The sequence below is a fragment of the Rhinolophus ferrumequinum genome, chromosome 7 (genome assembly GCF_004115265.2).
Source record: "Rhinolophus ferrumequinum isolate MPI-CBG mRhiFer1 chromosome 7, mRhiFer1_v1.p, whole genome shotgun sequence".
NCBI classification, from domain to species: domain Eukaryota; kingdom Metazoa; phylum Chordata; class Mammalia; order Chiroptera; family Rhinolophidae; genus Rhinolophus; species Rhinolophus ferrumequinum.
In genome coordinates, this window is record NC_046290.1 from 76,895,520 (window position 1) to 76,917,182 (window position 21,663).

At 33.4% G+C, this 21,663-nt stretch overlaps 1 protein-coding gene across 2 annotated transcripts in view; it reads left to right on the forward strand.

Moving 5' to 3' along the window:
* The window catches only part of YTHDC2 (YTH N6-methyladenosine RNA binding protein C2), a 62,396-nt gene that overhangs the window by 14,999 nt on the left and 25,734 nt on the right, over positions 1 to 21,663 (forward strand). For both annotated transcript variants that reach the window (XM_033111017.1, XM_033111018.1), the window contains exons 5-17: positions 28 to 194; positions 930 to 1,032; positions 1,909 to 2,065; positions 4,973 to 5,080; positions 6,190 to 6,338; positions 8,281 to 8,416; positions 12,509 to 12,635; positions 12,901 to 12,966; positions 15,105 to 15,283; positions 15,528 to 15,624; positions 15,706 to 15,793; positions 15,880 to 15,960; positions 17,916 to 17,998. In XM_033111017.1, the coding sequence (XP_032966908.1) occupies positions 28 to 194; positions 930 to 1,032; positions 1,909 to 2,065; positions 4,973 to 5,080; positions 6,190 to 6,338; positions 8,281 to 8,416; positions 12,509 to 12,635; positions 12,901 to 12,966; positions 15,105 to 15,283; positions 15,528 to 15,624; positions 15,706 to 15,793; positions 15,880 to 15,960; positions 17,916 to 17,998 (1,541 nt within the window). The remainder of the gene's footprint in view (positions 1 to 27; positions 195 to 929; positions 1,033 to 1,908; positions 2,066 to 4,972; positions 5,081 to 6,189; positions 6,339 to 8,280; positions 8,417 to 12,508; positions 12,636 to 12,900; positions 12,967 to 15,104; positions 15,284 to 15,527; positions 15,625 to 15,705; positions 15,794 to 15,879; positions 15,961 to 17,915; positions 17,999 to 21,663) is intronic.

The window sequence follows — 21,663 nt, forward strand, 5'->3', positions numbered from 1 at the left end:
TATAGTACTTTAAAACTTTTGTTTCAGATTCCGCAGTTCCTTTTAGATGATTGCTTTAAAAATGGTATCCCTTGCCGTATATTTTGTACTCAGCCAAGACGATTAGCAGCTATTGCTGTGGCTGAAAGAGTTGCTGCAGAGAGAAGAGAAAGGATTGGTCAAACAATTGGGTATCAGATACGATTAGAAAGCAGGTAAAGAAAATTCTCCTGTAGCCTTTTATCATTCTTAGAAAAGCTGAATGTTTATGTTTCACTAAATATAGAGAATGTGTGAGTTGAAAAGTTAATCATTTAGCAACAAGTAAAATAGGTCTATGACAGAACATTGAGGTCATATCTAAACTTAGTGAGGTTTTGAATAAATAGTTTGGACCATAGATTCAAATTTCAGTTCATAGTTTTATGATCAAGTACAAGTTATTTTACCTCTTTGAGCCTCAGTTTTCTGATCTATAAAATGCGGCTAATAAAAGCATCACTGAAGTTTATAGTAAGCATTCAATCAATGTTAGTGACTGAGTTGGTTATTAGTAGTAGTAGTACTAGTAGTACTTTTTTTCATGAGTAGTACTATTTCTTTGCTCTCAGTAGTTTGGATATAGTGATTCAAAAAGCTGATCTCTTTTATGATGTATTTGTTTTTTCCCAAGCAAAAAGTATTTAAGATATTTTTTTAAAAAATCTATTTATGGTCCTTTAAAAAAATAATCATTTAATTAATAAAAGGCTGTTAGTAATGAAAACATTTATGAGATTGTCAGACGTAAAATACATTTCACATAAGTTTTCTAATAAAGCATACATACCAGTACACAATTAATAACTTTAACATTTGTTAAAGTACATATGAGACTAGCATTTAATGTGGTCATGTTTTAGTGCATATACCATGTGTAATTGTGCATGTTATTTTGATTTTTTAAAAAGGGTTTCTCCAAAGACACTTCTGACATTTTGCACTAATGGGGTATTGCTTCGTACATTGATGGCAGGAGACAGTACATTGTCAACTGTGACACATGTTATTGTGGTAAGAATATTGCTGAATTTGCCATATAACTCAGATTGCTTAAAATTTCAATACATAATTACATTTTTGGAATAGGTTTTAAGTGAGAACCAATTTGTTTTTTTTGAACAGGCTGTGATAATCAAGTTATTTTTTATTTTCTATAATTAGAAATAAATATTTTGTATTAAAGATACTCTTACCATCAGGTTTTACATGTGAAAATAAATTAAGCAGATAGTGCTTTTTTGTATATGAAGCTGATACATGCATGTACTTAAGAGTTTTCCAGAATGGTGAAAGTTTTCTTTTTTTTGAGTGCTTAGTCATCTGATTCCTCCTTTAACTAATAATGTATTTCCCAACTTTAGGTCATACTGTATAATAATTTAACTTTGTGGTTAAGGTCCTAAATTAGGAGTTGATGAAGTAAGTAGATGAATTGCTGTCTTATTAAAGAATTACAAGCTTTTATCCAGTTTGTGTCAGAAAAAATTAGATTAAGTTTTATAAACTTGCTTGCAATAGCAGCTATTGGAAACTTACCAGTTCTGTGTATTCAAACCAAAGGATGCTTCTGATTCCTGATGCTAATAGGAGCATATTTAAATAGATTTTGTATATATTAAAACTACATTAAATTAGACTTCGCTAATTCAGAATTTGTTTTAGTTTGTGTGGTTTCATATTCTGTGAAAAAAAAAAGACCAACCCACAGTAGGTTTTTAATGTCTGACTATTTCTGAATTGTCCATAATACAAAATTTTCACTAACACTAATTGGCCTTGTCCACATTTAATTTGAATTGGTGTAAAACCCAATAGCTCCATAATTTTAAAGACTTAGTCATCCATAATGTTTTAACTGTTCCATTGTTTTATTTTTGTTTGCTGCAGGATGAAGTACATGAAAGGGATCGATTTAGTGATTTTTTACTTACTAAGTTAAGAGATTTGTTGCAAAAACACCCAACTTTGAAACTAATTCTTTCTAGTGCCGCCTTGGATGTAAATCTCTTTATAAGATATTTTGGAAGTTGTCCAGTAATACATAGTAAGTTAAATTATCAGATTTCTTCAAGCATTTTTATGAAAGAATACTTTTTGGCATGATTATATTTATTGTAGTCAGAATTAGGGAATATTCTAAAGTAGAGAGCATCCATTCTGTTTCCTCTGAGATATGCTCAATTAGTCATCTGTATATTTTCATCCTTTTCCATCTACAGCTTTTTGCTATTGTGTTATGAGGCCAATTCTCTAGTCTTAAAAGGAAGTATCTTTATTTTAGTTCTGTATTCCCCTTTAAATTCTGTCCTAGCGCTTCCACTTTATTGCTAGACTCCTTGAAAGAGTAGTCTACATTCCCATGCTGTCGTCCCATGAACTTATGAATATGCTGCCACTTAACTTTTGTGCGTATCCTTTCATCAAAATGGGTTTGCCCAATTAAAAAAAATTAAATTCCAAAAATGAAAAAAATTGCGTGTGTTTACCTCTATATTACAGCACAAACATAGGTAGGAAAAAGGTTCACAATTGCCCCTATTCTCTTTTTATTTCATGTCCAACTTTCCCGAGATTAGTTGATATTAAAGCCTAGTGTATATCCTTTTTCACCTTGTCCATTTCATACAAGATAATACAAACATATACATATATATCAAGTTTACAGAAATTGATTTTACAAAAATGAGCACATACATTATTTTGTAGTTTGCCTTATTCATTTGACATATCATGAACAGTCCACTGGTTCAGTAGTTCCAGGTGTAGTTCATTATTTTAAGCAGCTGTTTTAATATTTCATAATAAGAATGTACAATGATTTAACCATTTCTTTATTTTTGGATATTCAGATTGGTTCTAGTTCTTCCCTTCCCCCACCATAAACAGTGTTATAATGAACATCCTTGTACTTATATCCTCATATACTGATGCTTATTTCTATGGGTAGGTTCCTGAAAGTGAACTTGTTAAGTAAAACAGTGTATCTATTTTTAAATTTTAACAGGTTTTGCCATATTACTTTTCCCAAAGTCTTAAATGATTCACATGTCTGCAGTGTATAGGGCTGTTCATTTGTGTATTCTTACCAGTATTGTTTTGACACTAATTTAATTGCCAAACCTATGGTCAAATTTTACACAAAAATCTTAAATTTACTGTAGTATTTTTCAAGGTTGGCTACTCCCCCACTCCCGTCCTTTTTGTGAAATGTTCAGATCCCACAATTGATTTGATAGCTTTGCTGTCTGAGTCTCATTCTACATGATAGCCTATACTTTATTTTGTGGTTTCCTCTGGGGCTTCTCTTTTTTTGCATGGTGCTCACATATTGGTGTTTTCTAGGATTATTTCCTTGATCCATTTTTTAAAAATTCCTTACTCATCTTCCCTTCCTTTCTTTGTTTTTCTTTGTTTTCCTCTTCTTTCCTTCTCTGTACTGCACTCTACTAGGTAACTGGAGATGCACAGTTAGTTTTCCTGCAAGTTCTCATTCATGCCCTTCTTTGCCTTCTACTTTCTCTTTTATACCGATGACACCTGAATCTTTATTTCCAATTCAGACTGTTCTCCAGAGCTTTGGACTTAGATACCTTATAAGCAGCTCACTTCTAAAATACCCCCAACTGAATACTTAGTGTTTCTACAAAATCTACTTCTCTTGTATTGCCTGTTTTGATTAATCATACTGCGGACCTAGTCACCTAAGTCACAAACCTGTAAGTCTTTCTTTTCATAATATTCTTGGATGATAAGGCACACGAAATTTATACTGCATCTGCTAATTGGAAGCTGATTTCAGCACCTCACATTTGACATGTCTAAAACCAAACCCCAGCTCCCACCAGCTAACCTGTTCCTCTTTCCGCTTTCTTTGTTACCTTGGGGTCTGACATCATCTATCCAGTTTTATAAGCCAGACATCCAAGAACTGTGATTGATACTTCTTTATCATATCATTCCTCCATATCTAATCTAAATGCTGAGTTCTGTGGATTTTACTTCCTGACTGTGTAGAGTCTCTCTTTTCTATTTTTACTATCGCCAATCTCATTCAAATTATTGTTCTCTTTTACCTAAACTATTGGATTAGCTCTTACCTGGTCTGTTCCATCCACACTGCTCTTTTAAAAATCCAGTCAGCACAGTGCAGTCAGAATAATCTTTTCTGAAGTAGAATACCGAATGATGTTGAACATTCTCCTGAGCTTAAAACTTGGAACGACTTTTACCTCAGGATAAAGACCTAACCTTTGATAAGACTTATCTATTTCTTCTGCCTCATCTTGAACTACAACCCCCTCCTTACTCCTGCTCTTCTACTGTGTTCCAACTAGCTTGGAACTAGTAACTTGGACTTTTAGTTTCTTGAAAACATCTACTCTTTCCACTATAAGCACATGTTTCCGCATGTGCTGTTTTTTCTTCATGGTACGTTCTTTCCTATCCACATAACTTAGTTATTTTGCTTACCGTCTTCTCTTGGTCCCCATTTTCTCGGTGAGATTGCTTTTCTTGACTCAGTTACCTCGCCCCTCCCTCCCAGCCCATTATATACTGTCATGTTATCTTGTCTTATAGGACTTTTCTCAACTCTGTTTTCACATTTATATTCTGGATTGTTGGATTAATGTCTGTCTCTTCTGCTAGCTTATAAGCTTCAAGAAGTCAAAGGTAGCTCTGTTTCTGCTTACCATTTATATTCCTGCTGCCCATCACATGATGCGAAACACATGATAAGTAGATAGTAAACACGGGGGGGGGGGGAAAGCAAATGAACATTTTTCTAAAATAAAGATCAAAATTATATTTAAAAGACAATATCATGAGGATCTTTTGACCTATGAATCGCTTTTGAATTTTATACTCATGTTCATTCACTTGGGATTCTCATGTTTTATGTGAATTATCTCTAACATGCAAATTAAATACTTAAAAAATTTCTATTATCTAGTTCAGGGAAGACCATTTGAAGTAAAAGAAATGTTTCTAGAAGACATTTTAAGAACCACTGGATACACAAACAAAGAAATGTTAAAATACAAAAAGGAAAAACAGCGAGGTAAGCTTTTTATCAAACAAATATAAAAGAAAGTCACTATTCCTATTAACTTTTTGCAATACTCCAGTGTTATGCTATGGAGATACAAGGACACTTGAAAGTAATTCTCTCTTGTGTGTAACTGTCTATTAGAATACTGTCCCAAATGTACCTTTTGCATTCTGGTTTGTGTTCAAAAGTAGTAACCTATAGTGAGGAACTGAAAGTAGATGCTCGAATTGAGGAGGTTGTGTATGTCCATATTCAAAGATTCAACCACTGTTTTAATGGAGAGAAGAGCACATGCTGCCACGCATTTGATAGCCACAGCATATCTAATAGTACAAAAGTGGGCAGCAGGTGGGAGGGAGTGAAAAGCGTAGCATGTGAGCAATGCGCTCATCTTTACACAAGTGTCAAGGTTTTCAAATCCTGATATTGTTAGGAATTGCTTCTGTACTTTGGCTTTAGCATTATTTGCTTATTAATACATCTCTTATCATGAGTTATGCTATGTCTCAGATCTTGAATTAGGGTTAAGTTCATTTTGTTACTTTTTAACTGCATTATTTATAAAAGATTTGGCTTCAAGTTTTGATTCCTTTGTTTTGTCTGTATGACCTTAGACAAATACCTTAACTTTGGATTCTCCACTTGAAGTCAAAGCAATTAGCAATGCCTATTTCACTATGCAGTGCTGGATCCCTAGTATGTGAATTATAAAACTTATGTCTTGAAACTTTTGAAGATGAAAATTATATATAACTTGTTATATGTCAAACAACTAGTATGGTGGCAGGAGTTCAATAAATGGTTTTCTACAAAGTGCTATGTGACTATTAGTTATTGATTTAAATAGTATTTATTGTATGGCTAAAATGCTGTTGTTTGAATTATGGACTTAGAAGTCAACTTTTTACGAATAGATGAATAGATGAGGTTTTTAAACAGTTTCATTAAGGTTCAGCATAACATATTTTTGAATGTTCCTAATTAATATATTTTTAAAAAGTAATTCAAAATAAGGCCAACTTTTAGGTATTTTTAGATTCACTTAAGTTTTTAAAACACAGGAATACATTTTTAAAAGCAAAGAATTTATCTACTACTCTCTTTGGTAATTCATTTAGAAGAGAAACAACAAACCACACTTACAGAATGGTATTCAGCTCAAGAGAATACTTTCAAGCCTGAATCTCAGCGACAGAGAGCTGTCCCAAATGTGACTGAAGAGTATGATTTACTGGATGATGGTGGTGATGCTGTCTTTAGTCAATTGGTAAGGCTGCGGTGGTATTACACTGATGTTTTGACGGAAAATTGGATAAAGAACATCTTATGAGATAATATTTTACCGCATTATTAAAGTGTAATTCTTTTAGTTTGTTTTAGGCTACACCACACTTTTCAGAACAATTTTCTAACACACTTTGTAACACACAATGCAACATCTTTTATTGTTTCATTGTAACTTTAAATTATTTCAATATTTTCTCCAAATTTTTGGAAGAAAATATTTGTGGATATTATGCATATACATTGCTATTGCTTGATATTTTATCATCTCAAAAGTTTAAGAGCCTATGAGCTAATCAACATAAGATCAGCTATATTAGGAGAAAATTGAGAAAAGACTGTTGGTGTTAGAGAAAATAATCAATACTGGTGTTTCCACCAGCAACCAGCTATGTGACTTTATAAAATCAATTGCCCACTATAGACCAAATCAGCTTCTTCTTTTCTTCTTCTTTCATTTGTTCGATTTTGCCACAAAATCTTTACAAATGAAATATTTCATAGAAGCCCTGCTGGCTCATCCATCACTCTCCACCTCCGTCCTCAGGTGGGGCTTCTGCTACCTTGGGTTCTGTGGAGTCTGTTTGAAAATGAACTAGCTGATTTCCTAGAGCACTTCTTGTTTTTGATTCCGTTTAGAATTCTTTTAAAGGCATTGGTGATTAGTATGATGAAGAATATGGGTGGGACTATGCACTTTTTAGAAAAAGAATTTAACTGTTTTGAGCATGAGAGCATACATAATGCAGATATGCTTGTAGTTTTCTTCTAGTGCCTATAGTTCTAATGTATCTAAATGAACTATACATAATTTTATAAAAATACTTTTAAAGAATGTTTAAAATTGTTATTTAGTATAGGGAACATCCATTTGGTTCAAGGAACAGCATTTTGATTACTAAGTTAGCTGTTCTTAAGCCTGGCTACACATTAGCGTCACCTAAGGAACTGTTAAAGCCTGTGGAATCTGGCCTCCATCACCAGAGATTATGTACCAGCTCTGGGGTAGAACCTGGCATCAGTGTTGAAAAGCACAGGTGATGGTTCCTCTGATGTGCAGTTGGGAGAGAGAATCACTGGTGTACATTTAACAACATCTTATCAGAAGCATACTTAGTTAATATTTTGACTGGGTCATACTCCTTTGTTGACATTCTCATTCTTAGATAAAATGATGAATGTAAGAATAAAATACGAGGTGCGATAAAAAATACGGTGAATGTTTGAATAAAAAAAATTGTTGCAGTAAAAGACACATTGTCATTAGTCACCCTCAAAATACTTCCCCTCACTTTGAACACACTTATCACATCATTCTTGCCACTTTCTGAAGCAGTTCTGGAAGTCCTCTTTTGTGAGGGTCTTTACTTCATCCTCCATGATGACAATGCTCCATGTCACACATCGCTTCTAGTACAGCAATTTCTGTCAAATAAAAATATTACGGTTTGTCCTTATCCACCTTATTGACCAGATCTGGCACTGTGTGACTTCTGACTCTTCCCCAAAGTCAAAATGACCATGAAAGGAAAAGGTTTTGAATCGATTCAGGACATCGAGGCAGGCACGACAGTACAACTAAAGAGACTCACAAGGACTTCCAGAACTGCTTCAGAAAGTGGCAAGAACAATGGGATAAATGTGTTTGAAGCAAGGGGGAGTATTTTGAGGGGGATTAATGGCAATGTGCCTTTTGCTATAATAATTTCTTTTCCTGAAATATTCACCATATATTTTGATCACACCTGTAGTATCGTGAGTATAGTATTGTGAGTGATGTTTGTGATGAGATGAGAAACTTATGTCAAGGCCTATGCTATAATATATGGTTAGTAATTCTTGTGACCATTATGGCCATCTCCCTTTCTTTGCAACCAAAGGTTAAGCTGTTAGGTAATTTATAATCTTTGTTGTTTTTTTTAAAGACAGAAAAAGATGTGAATTGCCTTGAACCATGGTTAATAAAGGAAATGGATGCTTGTCTTTCCGACATATGGCTACATAAAGATGTTGATGCCTTTGCTCAGGTTTTTCACCTTATTCTAACTGAAAATGTTAGTGGTAAGTGTAACTTACTTAAATTTTTTTTATCACTCTTTTATTACAGTTATTTATGGTGGAAATTTAGTTTAATTCAAATTGTATGTGTTACATTCTTCATTCACAACCAGTAATTTTTCTTTTTGAGTACTTATTTCAAATGCACAAGTCAGGATTTTCTTATTAGCCTAGTATAATAAATAAATATTGTGTTAAATCAGGGATTCTTAACCTAGTTATATCCAGAATAGTTTTTTGGTTCTGTGAATATATGACAATTATGTACAAAAGTATTTTTATTGAATAAAAAAGTCCTTCCTCTGATATAGTCTCTGACAGTTGATCCCATTTTCTACTACTCTTTTTCCTTGTTCCCTGTGCTTAGCCACCCTTACTATCTTGCTGTTCTTCATGTGTTCTGGCACATTGCCATTTTTGGGCCTATGTTCTGTTTCCTGTGCCTGGAATGCTGTCCCTACAGATACTCATGTGGCCCAATGTCTATTTCATTTAAGTCTCTACTTAGATATTGCCTTCTCAGAGAGGCCTTTTCTGATCATTTTACTAAAATTGAACCCTTCTCCCACTATTTCTCTTTACTCTGCGTTATTATTCTTTGTTGTACAGTTGACCCTTGGACAATGCAGGGTTAGCAGTGCAGACCCCCTACTTAGTTGAAAAATTCTCGTATAACTTCTGACTCATCCCCCAAAACCTAACTACAGTTCCTTCGTATCCTTGGAGGTTGGTTCCAGAATCCTCCCCTTGGATACCAAAATCTGCTGATACGTAAGTCCCTTATATAAAATGGCACAGAACAATGTATATAGTTCGCCACACGCATCCATGGTTTCCCAACCGCAGATTGGAAAAATACTGTTTGAGTAAGCACTCAATAAATATTTATTGAATAATGATAAACCTTTTAAGTATCCTACTAAATGATAATCTATTTGAATATGGTTAGTGATAGGAAGCTCACTACCTTTCTTAAGGACATTTTTAAAAATTTGGTTTAATTGTTAAGTTTTTAAAAATACGTTTTGAAATGCAATCTACCTCTATAGCGTCTACCCTTTTCTCCTTCTGTAGCGATAATGAGGAGACTTAGTATCTATTTATGCCTGACAGACCTTCAGGTATATGAAGATAGTTATTCTTTCTTCTTTTTTTTGTTTTCTGGGCTGACCATTCCTGTGACTTCAACTACTCCTCTTTAACATAACGTGATATCTAGTTCTCTCCTGTCTTTGTCCACCTTCTCTGGTTATGTTCTAGTTTGTCCCTTTTAAAAAGTGTGGTGTTCAGTCCTGAGTGTTAATCTCTTAGTGACCAACTTTGGGTAGAGTAGGTTTACCAGCCTAAAAACCTCTACTCTTTACTTACATTAATTCGGTTCTGGTCAGTGTAACTTTGCCAACCACATTGTCTTACTGATTCATATTGTCTTTGAAACTTCTAGTTCTTTTTTTTTTTTTTACATGTGATTAATCCCTCCTCCATCATTTACTTGTTTTGAATTTTTTGAGCTTAAGATATTCCATTCCTTTTAAATCTCATCTTATAGTTAGATTTGGCCTATTGTTTCCACTTAACAACTTTTTTTTGTTGTTTTAATTTTACCTAGTATATTAATAAACTTTCTGTTTATTAACTTGAGGGGCCTGGGTCAATGACCAAGCACTGTGTATGTGCTACAAAAGGCTTTAGGTCAACGTATGTGTGTGGTTGTTCAAGTGGTTATAATTCCATACATCAACTAATCTGAAAAACCTCTTAAGAAAGCAATGAAGATCTTTTGGCATTTCTTGTTCTTTGTAAATGTATTTTGGCTCCTGTTGACTTACTTTTTCTTCAGCTTGTCATTCTTTAAAAAAAAAAAATCAGTATTTTGAAAAGTGATTTTTTTGTATTTGGGAATGTGGAGATTTGTTCATCTCTAGTTTTCTGGCCGTCTTTTTTCCTCCGTTAGTTTTAAAAATATTTACTCCTAATAGTTTAGAAATATTACCTGACAATTAGGAAATTTGAACTCTGAGACAGGTTGCTATAAAATATTTAGAAAGCATTTTTAGGTATTTATGTGTTATCTTTGACCCTCTTCCTAGATATTCCTTTAGTGAATACTAGACTATTACTTTAATGATGGTCATCCTATGGACACAGGTCTCTCTTCTTTATAGTTTTTTTGGCATTTTCCAGAGCCCAACATTCTACTGTCTTCAGCCTTGTGAAATAAAGTAAAACGTATGGTAGCTCAGTTATTCACTTCCAGTCTTTTTATTTCTCTTCTAAAATCTCAACTATTAATTGGCATCAGAGTTGAAAATACTTCCTGTGATCCAGGAAACCTTGGGCCTCATGGATGGCATTTTTAATGCCATCAGTTTCCCAGTGTGATCCTGTGGAAGCGGCTAATAATTAGCTGGTTTAGTAAGACCGGGCATTCTCTGTCATGCTTGCTCTCCTAGTCATCTATTGCTCCATAACTAATCGTTCCCAAATTGAGCAACCTAAAACATTTATTATCTAATAGAGTTTCTGAGAGTCAAGAACCTGGGAGTGGTTCTGGCCCCTACTCACTCATGTAGTAGCTGTGGTCAGGGTCTCTGGTCATCTGAAGGTTTACTGGAGCTGGAGGATCTGCTTCCAAGAAGGCGCCTCACAGGCTGTTGGCAAGAGGCCTCAGTTTGTCCTTGCTGTTGACAGAAGGCCTCAGTTTCTTGCCATCTGGAACTCTCTATAGGGCTGCCTTATTCTTCCCAGGATGTAGCAGCTGGCTGTTCCCAGAGTAGGTGATTCAAAAGAAAAGGAGGAAAGAAAGCAGGAAGCTGTAGGTACCTTTTATGGTCTAGTCTCCAAAGTTGCGCGCCATCACTTCCACTTTATTCTGTTCATTATAGTGAGTCACTTAGTCCAGCTCACACTAGAGAAGAGGCGAATTAGGCTCCACTTCTTGAAGGGAGGAGTATTAAAGAATATTTGGACATTTTAAAAGACTCACGCTTATTCATACCCCTCTGCTCAAAATGCACATATTTTGGTTCTATTCTCCAAGGCCATTAATTGAACATTTAGTTAAAGCAGTAATTCTCATATAGTGAAGACAGTACATGATCTTTGCAAACCTCTTCAAAAATTCATATGCCTAGCCATCGCAGTCCTACTGTATTCGAATCTAGGAATAAGGTATAACTACCTCTGTTTTCAGAAATAGAATGCCTGAGGTAAATCTCTTGTAAATCCCCCAACACACCTTAAGAACCATTGGTTTATATTAGTAATGGATACCATGTTTTAGAGTGTTATTAAATGATGAGGATAACTGGGTATATATGGAAAATTAAAATTTTCCTTTTGTAATCATCTTAAATTTTACTACAAAGGTTTTTTTCAGTGGTGAGCTCTTTCTGAAGTTACCAATTTTGTAATTTAAGCAAATTACTGGTAAGCTATTATAATATAATGCATTCCTTGAGAAATATATTCTAGGAAGGAATTTAAATTCAAGAGAACTTTAATTATTTTTCTCATGGAGGGGTTTTATGAGAAGTAAACTTTCTGCCAGTGTTATTCCCATTAAGAATCTTAGAGAATAATATCATGGAATGATGGGAGAATAAAAGCTAAACAAAAGAACAACAAAAAATGGTCTTCAACTTTCCATTTGCACCTTTAAGCATTCATTGCCACCTGTGGATGAAAACTGACTTTTTAATTCTTCTTTAATTATATCATGTCATGTGATGATCAAGACAATATCTAGATTTAGGAAGGTTAAGGGTTCTGCAAGTTAGTAGCTTTCCTTTGCTGTTTTAATCATCTTGGTGAGCTTAAGGCAGTTTAACAACTATGTTTTCTTCTCCCTCCTTCCAACTGATAGTCGTTATTCTACTCCTGTTTATACTAACGGCTTATCAATAACAGATCTCCTTTGTTGATATGGAGTTAAGGGTTATGTAAGGCTTATGTTAAGGGTTATGTAGTCAGGTGAAGGAGAAAGTCCCAGGTTAATTCTCCTGATACTCAATTCTTTCATTCAAATATAAAAAAATTAAAATGATTTACAGTAACTTGGAAATATGACATGTATTTATCTTTTCCTTATTTTAGTCGATTATAGACACAGTGAAACCAGTGCAACAGCTCTGATGGTTGCTGCAGGACGAGGTTTTTCAAGTCAAGTAGAGCAGTTAATTAGTATGGGAGCTGATGTCCATAGCAAAGCATCAAATGGCTGGTAAATTTTAAACGGCAGTCCATCTTTACATATCTTTTGTGATTTCCTTTGTTGATATGAGTTACACATACGTTGATATGAGTTACACATATGATACACATATCTTTTGTGATTTTTTTGTATTTGTCTTTATAGTAAAAGCTATTGTGTAATAATTGCTGATAGATCTCTAATGGGTGAATGAATAATTTTGAGTGACTACTAGTTTTATAATTTTGAGAACATTATTTCTCTGTCTTAATTTGTTATCTTTGAATTTTGGCAGGATGGCTTTAGATTGGGCTAAGCACTTTGGGCAGACTGAAATTGTGGATCTTCTAGAATCTTACAGGTAAAACTTTATACTATGTTTAATAATCCTAAGTCCTTTTAAAAAAAGCTTAGCCATGTAAATCATAGATTATGACAAATGTAGGCTATTTACATTCTCTTATCCAGAGATTTTTCTTTTTATAATTCTAAGTAATTTTTCTGATTTTTTTGTAGGTTGCTAATAAGATCTACTGTACTATAATATTTATCTTATTTTTTATTTTATTTTGAAAAAGGAGAAGGAGAATTTCCAGTTAAACATGGTAGATACAAACACATGTATTTATCTCTACATTTTCCCCAAAACTCACTAAAATGGTAAGGAAGGAATATAAAATGTGTAAAATAATGAAGTTTTTGACAGATCCAAATGCTAATTCTGGTGTATAAGTGGGTTTTGCTGCCACTTGAATAATATCACTCAGAACTTGCAATCCTTTTAGTGCTCACTCATTGAATGTTCTAGGTATTCTTAAGGTGTTAGGTATAGCTCACTATATACTACAGATTACCAAGTAAAGCAATTACCCGGATAATATTTTAATTATTCTGGCTAACTGGGCTTTCTGTTTCATAGATCATGACATTATCAATTATAAATTTCAAATATTTAAAATTAAGTTTATTATATTTGCTGGATAATTGATGATTAATATCTCCAGTTTATAGCTGAAAACAAAGAACATAATACCCTCTTTGTTTACCTGTTGAAAAGTAAGAAAAAAAGGAGTGTTAAAACTACTTACTTAAAATTTAATACTGCAGTTATAAAATTGTGTAAGTTTAATATTTTCCCCGTTGAAAACAGTTTTATGTTTAGCTTTCTGCTAAACTTTTTAAGAGATGATGCTAAACTGAACTGCGTAGAAATTTATTTGATAATTGCTAGTGATAGCAGTAGTTTATATTTTTACACATAGGATGAAGAAGCAAGGCATTTATTTCAGTCATTTATGTTGATTTTGGCTTTTGGAAAATAGCATAATTAACCTGCTTTTAGTGTAGAATTACCAAATTAAGAGTCATGTTAAATTGGTACCTATAGAATTTTTTTTTAAGGTGAACTTTTCTTCAGAGTACTGTTTATAATAGTGAAGAATGAGAAACAACCTATTAAGAAAAACATAAATGATGACCGGAAGTTTGTATTTTTAAATTTTTATTGCGATAAAATTCACATACCATATAATTTCCCCATTTAAGTGTACAATTCAATGTTGTTTAGTATGTTAGTGTTTAGTTTAGTATGTTGTTTAGTATGTTAGTGTTACGCAGTCATCACCACAATCAGTTTTGAGAACTTATTTATGACCTCAAGAGGAAACCTGTACTCGGTAGCAGTCATTCATTTCCCCTAACTCTCCCAGCTTTAGGCAACCACTAACCTACTTCCCGTTCCTATAGGTTTGTCTGTTCTGGACATTTAATATAATTGTAATCGTATAATATGTAGTCTTTTGTTATTGGCTTCTTTCACCTAGCATAATGTTTTCAAGGTTCATTCATGTTGTAGGATTTCTGATTAATATTCTGTTCCATGGATAGATCACAGTTTGTTTATCCATTCATCAACTGATGGACATTTTGGTTGTTTCCTCTTTTTGACTGTTATGAATAATACTGGTATGAACATTTGTATACAAATTTTTATGTGGACAAATATTTTTATTTCTTTTGCATATACCCCTAAGAGTTGAATTGCTGGGGCATATGGTAAAACTATGTTTAACATTTTGAGGAACTGTCACGTTGTTTTCCAAAGTGGCTGTACTGTATTTTACATTTCCACTAGCAATATATGAGTGTTCCAATTTCTCCACACACTCTCTAACACTTACAATCATCCTAGAGGATGTAAAGTGGTGTCTCATTGTGGTTTTGATTTTCATTTCTGATGACTAATAATGTTGAACATCTTTTCATGTACTTATTGGACATTTGTATATTTTCTTTGGAGAAATGTCCACTTATGGCCAAATTTTACTTTAAATAATGTATCTGAAACCAAAACGTGAATTATAACTAGAACATTAAGTATCACTTACCCTCTTTAGTGTATATTGAAAATTTGAAGGAGGACATAATGGGGCCCATTGACCTTAAAAGGGTTACTCTTTTTAATGAAAATTGACTTGGTCTTTTTCTTTTTTTTTTAAGTGCTTCATTGGAATTTGGAAATCTAGATGAAAGTTCTCTGGTTCAAACAAGTGGAAATGACCTCAGTGCAGAAGACAGAGAGCTCCTGAAAGCTTATCATCACAGTTTTGATGATGAAAAAGTAGACTTGGATTTGATCATGCATCTTCTATACAATATCTGCCATAGTTGTGATGCTGGTAAATAAGTATTGTCTAAAAGACCTGGAACAAAAATGGATATACTTTGATTTAAAAATTATTGTTTTGTGTACAAATTTTTATATAATTCCCTTGATAATCATGCATAATCTCTTAACTGTCGTAAGTATTGCAGTTTATCAGTACTTGAAAACATGTGATATAGTTCACTGTAGCTAATTTTATTGATTGGTTCTGGTTTTACAATGATATTTAATATTAAAAGAAATCCTTCTTTTCCAAGGTGCAATATTAATTTTCTTACCTGGATATGATGAAATTGTTGGACTAAGGGATCGCATCCTATTTGATGACAAGCGGTTTGCTGACAATACACATAGGTAAAAGCTAAAGCTGTATATTTATTGCTTTAAATAAAAAAACAGGCACCATAGTATATTTTCTCTTTTAATTGTCAACAGATATCAAGTCTTTATGCTTCATTCAAATATGCAAACATCTGATCAAAAGAAAGTATTAAAAAACCCACCTGCAGGTGTTCGAAAAATAGTAAGCTTCATAAAATCTTCTTTTTTCCATTTTATTAGTCATTGGTTCTGTTTTCATATTAACTATAACATAATATCCCATTGCAGATCCTTTCCACCAATATTGCGGAAACCAGCATCACAGTCAATGATGTTGTCTTTGTTATTGATTCTGGTAAAGTGAAAGAGGTATGTATGCACAAGTTGTATGTTCAACTCAAATGAAGAAGGCTAAATTCCATTCAAATAAATACTTTTATAAGCAGAATTCAGTTTAATGGGAAAATTTCTGGTTCTAGATGAATTTAACACTAAAATGAATGTTCTACCTTAAATCAGTATGCAGGATCTATCTTGTTTTTTTAACGAATAGTACAAAAAAAGGAGACTTTTCTCACTAAATACTGGGAAGAAAGTAAAAGGTTTGGTTAGTTATAGTGAAAATTTTGTGAAACAGTGTGGGGATTTGATTACATATTTTGAATGTTTTCCTCCTACACATGGGAATGGCCCATGTCCTTCTTGTTCATTGTTATATCATCAGTGCTCCACATAAAATAGGTATTCAAAAGGTATTTTAGTGCAAGAGAAACATGCTGAGAGAAAGCAAACAAAACCATGGGGCCATTACCTGCTTGTATAAAATTAAATTTCATTGGAACACACCATGTCTACTCTTTTACCTATTGTCTATGGCTGCTTTCACACTGCAGTGGCAGATTTAAGTAATTGTAGCAGAGACCCTCAGCAAAGGCTGAAATATTTAGTACCAGCCCCTGATATAAATAAAAGGCAGGCTTTATTTCCTTTCAGTATTGGAATGCTTAGCAACGCTCAGTATCCTTAACTTTGGTAGATCCTTTCACTGAAAGAATTGAAAGTAATAGAGGTTGTTGATTTTTCAAGGAAATACTGTCCATGTTGTGGAAGGCAAATAATGTCTGTTCTAGTGGATATAAATGATCCACTAGATCATTAATTGGAAAAATTGTAATTGGAAAAATTACAATCGGAAAAATTGGAAAAATTACAATTGGAAAAATTGTAATTGGAAAAATTGGTTAGTTATTTTATAATGTTTTCAATGTAATTTTTAGGAATAGTCTATAGAATATAAAATTTTATAAAATTTGGACATTTCATTACAGTTAAATACTATAAAGGAAGGAAAATTTTATTTTTTGTAGGAAGATAATGATGAATATTATCAATAAAAGGCTGAATAGTGAGTCAATGAAAATTCAGATTTTATTGCCCTAAAATTATCTAAAGCTGATGAAGTAGATTTTGAAAATATTAGAAATTAATTTCTTTGGGTGTTATTTATCAAGTATTTATCATGATTTAGAACATGATGGTAGTGCCAAAAGTTATTTTACATACAATGTTGAGAAATGTAACATCTTATTAAAACTAAATAAGCAGCATCTTTTCTAAAAATTCCACAATTAAACTATTACAAGAAGCCATTTGTGTTTGCTCTAGATAGTTATTTTTTGAAAGGGCAAGTTTAAGTCATTGAATGATTGAAGTATATATTTTATTTAGGAATGCGGTCTTTTAAAGTATTTCTCTACAGTAAATTTTCACGTTAGATTCTTTGAGGAAGTATGGGCCATAACATTCTGTATAGGCTAACTGCTATCAGTAGCTCAGCAGGAGGTAAATGGAAGGGGTTAAAATTTTTTCACTTTGGGATAGGATTGGTTTAGCGATTGTTGTTATTCCTATTCTTCCATATGAGCTCGCTGGAAAGTATTTCAGAAAACTGTCTTTCCCAGATCATTTGTATTCCCCACAGTGATGTAAGTCTGATAGAAAATGATGTGATGACAATAAATCAGTTCTTTCCAATCTTCATCTTTATGAGTACTGACTACTATTATCCAGCTGTAGCAGAAAGCAACAAATAACTCAGCAAGGCACAGAGTGAGGAAGTTTCACAACTCTTCTGAGTTTAGTGTTCATAATTTTTCCCTAAAATGTTTGTAGCCAGAAATCTGGATTAAAAAAAAAATTAGTACCCTATTCTAATTATCTAATCAAGAGGGGCTTTAAATTGACATATTAAAATATATTTGTAATATTTTTCATTTCTTCTTAAATATCTGATATTTTAACATGAAGTTATTTAAATATTACAGAAATCCTTTGATGCGCTGAATTTTGTTACAATGCTAAAAATGGTGTGGATTTCCAAAGCTAGTGCCATACAACGAAAAGGCAGGTAATGTATACTTAATGTACATTCACTCAATTACCTGTAAAATGGGAACATTTTCATATGTATTACATATTCATGTATGTTCCACCTTCTATAAAACGTTAAAATTTTCATGTTAGTCTTAACTTTTATATTATTTTTACAAAGCAAATAATTTTAATACTTTAAAAAAAAATGAAATTCAGGTGATGTTAAAATTAAAAATTTTGCCTGGTATTATCTGTACTCAGAAGACATAAGAAACTTAAAACACAAAAATACAAGCAAAAATCCTAAATATTTGCAATATAGGACAAAGGACTAATTTTTGTATTATACAAAAATCCTTTTAAAATCAATTAATAAAAACCAATACATTAACTTCACATATACCATCTTATATAATACCAAATGAAATGCAAATTAATGAGGTACTGTTTTTTGCTTATCAGATTGACATTAATGAAAATGGTTAACAGTACACGCAATAGAGTTGGCAAAAGTGTGGACCTATAGGCTTTCAGAGTTTGCTGATGGGAGTGTAAATTGTTGTGATTTCTTCAGAGGGCAATTTGAAACTGTTTATCCAAATCTGTCTTTCACAGTGGGTTCCACTTCTCATAATTTATCCTGAGTATATGTGTGCAAACATGTGTTTAAGAATGTTTTTTTGTAACATTGTTCGCAATAGTGACAAGTTTGGGAACACTGTAGTGTCCATCAATAGTGAAATAGTAAATTTTATTATAAATTATATTATAGCCACACGATGGTATACTGATAACTATTAAAAGGAAAGATACAGATGTATGTGTTTTTATGTGGAATGAGTTTTTGGAATATACGATGGTCAGGCAATTAAGTTCGATAACTCATCTTAGAAAAAGTGCTATATACCTCACTGCTGAATATCACTATGGTCACCTTTGAAGTACTCCCCTTGGGTAGCTATGCACCGACGCCTAGTCCACCCTTCAAAGTAATTTTGGAACTCTTTCTGGAATGGCCAACAGAGCTGTAATTGTATTACCCTTGATGTCTTGAATGTCATCAAAATGTCTTCTTTTCAATATTTCCTTTATCTTTGGGTAAAGAAAGAAGTCATTGGGGGCCAGATCAGGTGAGTAGGGAGGGTGTTTCAATACAGTTATTTGTTTACTGGCTAAAAACTCCCTCACAGACAGTGCCGTGTGAGCAGGTGCGTTGTGATGCAAGAGCCATGAACTGTTGGTGAAAAGTTCAGGTCGTCTAACCTTTTCGTGCAGGCTTTTCAGCACTTCCAAATAGTAAACTTGGTTAACTGTTTGTCCAGTTGGTACAAATTCATAACGAATAATCCCTCTGATATCAAAAAAGTTTAGCAGCAACATTGCAACAAGTTTGTGAACTTAACTGTCAGACTTCCTGTTATTAATTGAAAAAAGTAAGGTATAGAACATGTGTCTTGTGTTCTCGTGCTAAAAAAATATGTATGTGTTTGTATAAATATTGAAACACAAATGTATTGTGAAGTCTATGATAAATATTACAAAACAATTGTTGACTTTGAGAAAGAGGATTTGTGGGGCTCTTGAAGGAAGGTGACCTAATTCTTTTGTATTTTTTTGTAGTTTGGTTATTTATTTTAGTGCATGCTTGTATTTTTCATTTTTAAAAAAGCAAAATTTAAAAGTATCATATTTTTCAGTAATTATTTGACTAATTTTCCTTGCATTTTAACTAACAGGAAAACATCAAATACTGACTTTAAAAGAATGTTTTATAAGCTGAAGATGGTGAATGCATTGTTTCTGTACTTTGTAACTTCATAGACTGCCCTTGAGGGCTTTGCTTTTGCTATTGTGTTAGTTTTCCTCTTATTACAAAGTGTGGCTTGATGCATTGAGCTGGATTTATGTGCTGTTATTAATGTATTATCAGGGATAAGAATCAGAAATTGTATAAATAATTGTCACTTTTTTCAACATACATATTTTTTGATAGCCTTCAATGTGTGTTAGGGATACAATAATGAATAAATTATAGTTTTACGGGAAAAGTTTGAGGTGGGGGAATGTTGCAGTCCATCTTGGAGTCCAATAAATTGAGCAATTTTAATAATATGTGAGCTGTGCTACAACAATACTGCTAGAGGAGGTAAGGTAGAATCTGAGATAAATATGACTGAGATGTTGTGGTAAGTCATTTCTGGCATAGGGAAAGCATACCCAAAGGCCTAAAAGGGAGAATGAGCAAGCAAGTTGGATGGAGATTAGTTTAGAGAATACTAGTAAGAAATGAATGGAAAGAGGCTATGTTGTGGACAGGTCTTTAGGGACCATTTTGTGCGCTCGCGCGCACGCTCTCTCTCTCTCTCTCTCTCTCTTTTGCATGCTCAGGCATGCATGTTCTCCCTCTTTTCTTAATAAACCAGGGATGGCAGGATTATAGTATTCTTTCAGCTCTTTGAAGAATGAACTGGTAGAGACAAAAATGATGGTGGGAGTCTCCTTCATTAATAATTTCGTTTACAGTAAGGGAGAAATGAGAGTAGCCCGGGTTGTTACAGTGGTGGTAGAAATAAAGAGAAGTAGGTAATTAATTCAAGAGATTTTAAGGAGAGTAATATTGGTGATCATCTGTCCAGCGGGTGAGAGGTAAGGTATAGAGTGGAGTCAAGAATACCATACAGGTTTTTGTCTTAGAAGATTTTGTGGATGGTGGTGCTGTTGTCCTACAGGAAAAATGGGAAGAGTGGTTATGTTGGGGAGAATTAACTTTAAGTTGTGTTGAGTTTGAGTTGACTGGAAAATCAAGTGGAGCTAAAAAGAGGCTTTAGTAGTATAGGTCTAGTATTAGGATAAGGAGATCTAGATGGATGGAAATTGAAGTCTGGAAGATAATAAAGATCACTTTGGGAGAATGAGCAAAGTAATGAGCAGAAGTCTGAGGAAAACCTCAGAGGAACATCAACGTTTAAGGACTGGGCAAAGATAGAAATCTCAGAGAAGGCTGGCTAGGTGGGAAAGCTGGTGAGTCTACAGAGAGGGAAGTATTTGATGAAGGAAGGAATGGTCCAACAATGTCAGGTTTTGTAACTTGTATCACACTGCGTTATATTTATGTTGGTCACTCTGGACTGTGAGCTTTGTGAGGATAGGGATATTTCTGTATCTTTATCACTTAGCGTATTCAGCCATGCCTTTAGCTGATACAGCGACTTTGGGTGAAATTAAGAGACTCCTTTTCTCAAGATATTTTCCTGTTAATTCCCAGAAAATTATACAAATCTTTATGATGATGGGGTAAATGACACTCCCTTGGAGTTGTGTAATGCATAATTTGTGCCTGAACACAGTGCTTCGTATCAGCTCAGTACAGTTGATTAAATTTAAATTACCATGTATTCATGCTTTATTTTTTACTCATTTTCATATGTAATGTTTTTATTTTTACCATTATCCTAGAAGGTGTATCAGGTAGGTATCATTCATGAGTCTCACTTAGTAAATGAGATAATTGAGTCCTAAACAAGTGAAGCACCTTCTGAAAGGATTCATAGGGTATAAGTACCAGAGTAAGGATTTAATTAAACTCAGATGTCCTGATACTGGTTCATTGTTCTGTCTCCTAAATCACACTGGTTATACAGTTTCCTTACTACAGTCTTTATTCCTTGTTTGAGTCTTAATTTTATATTTTACTTTTAA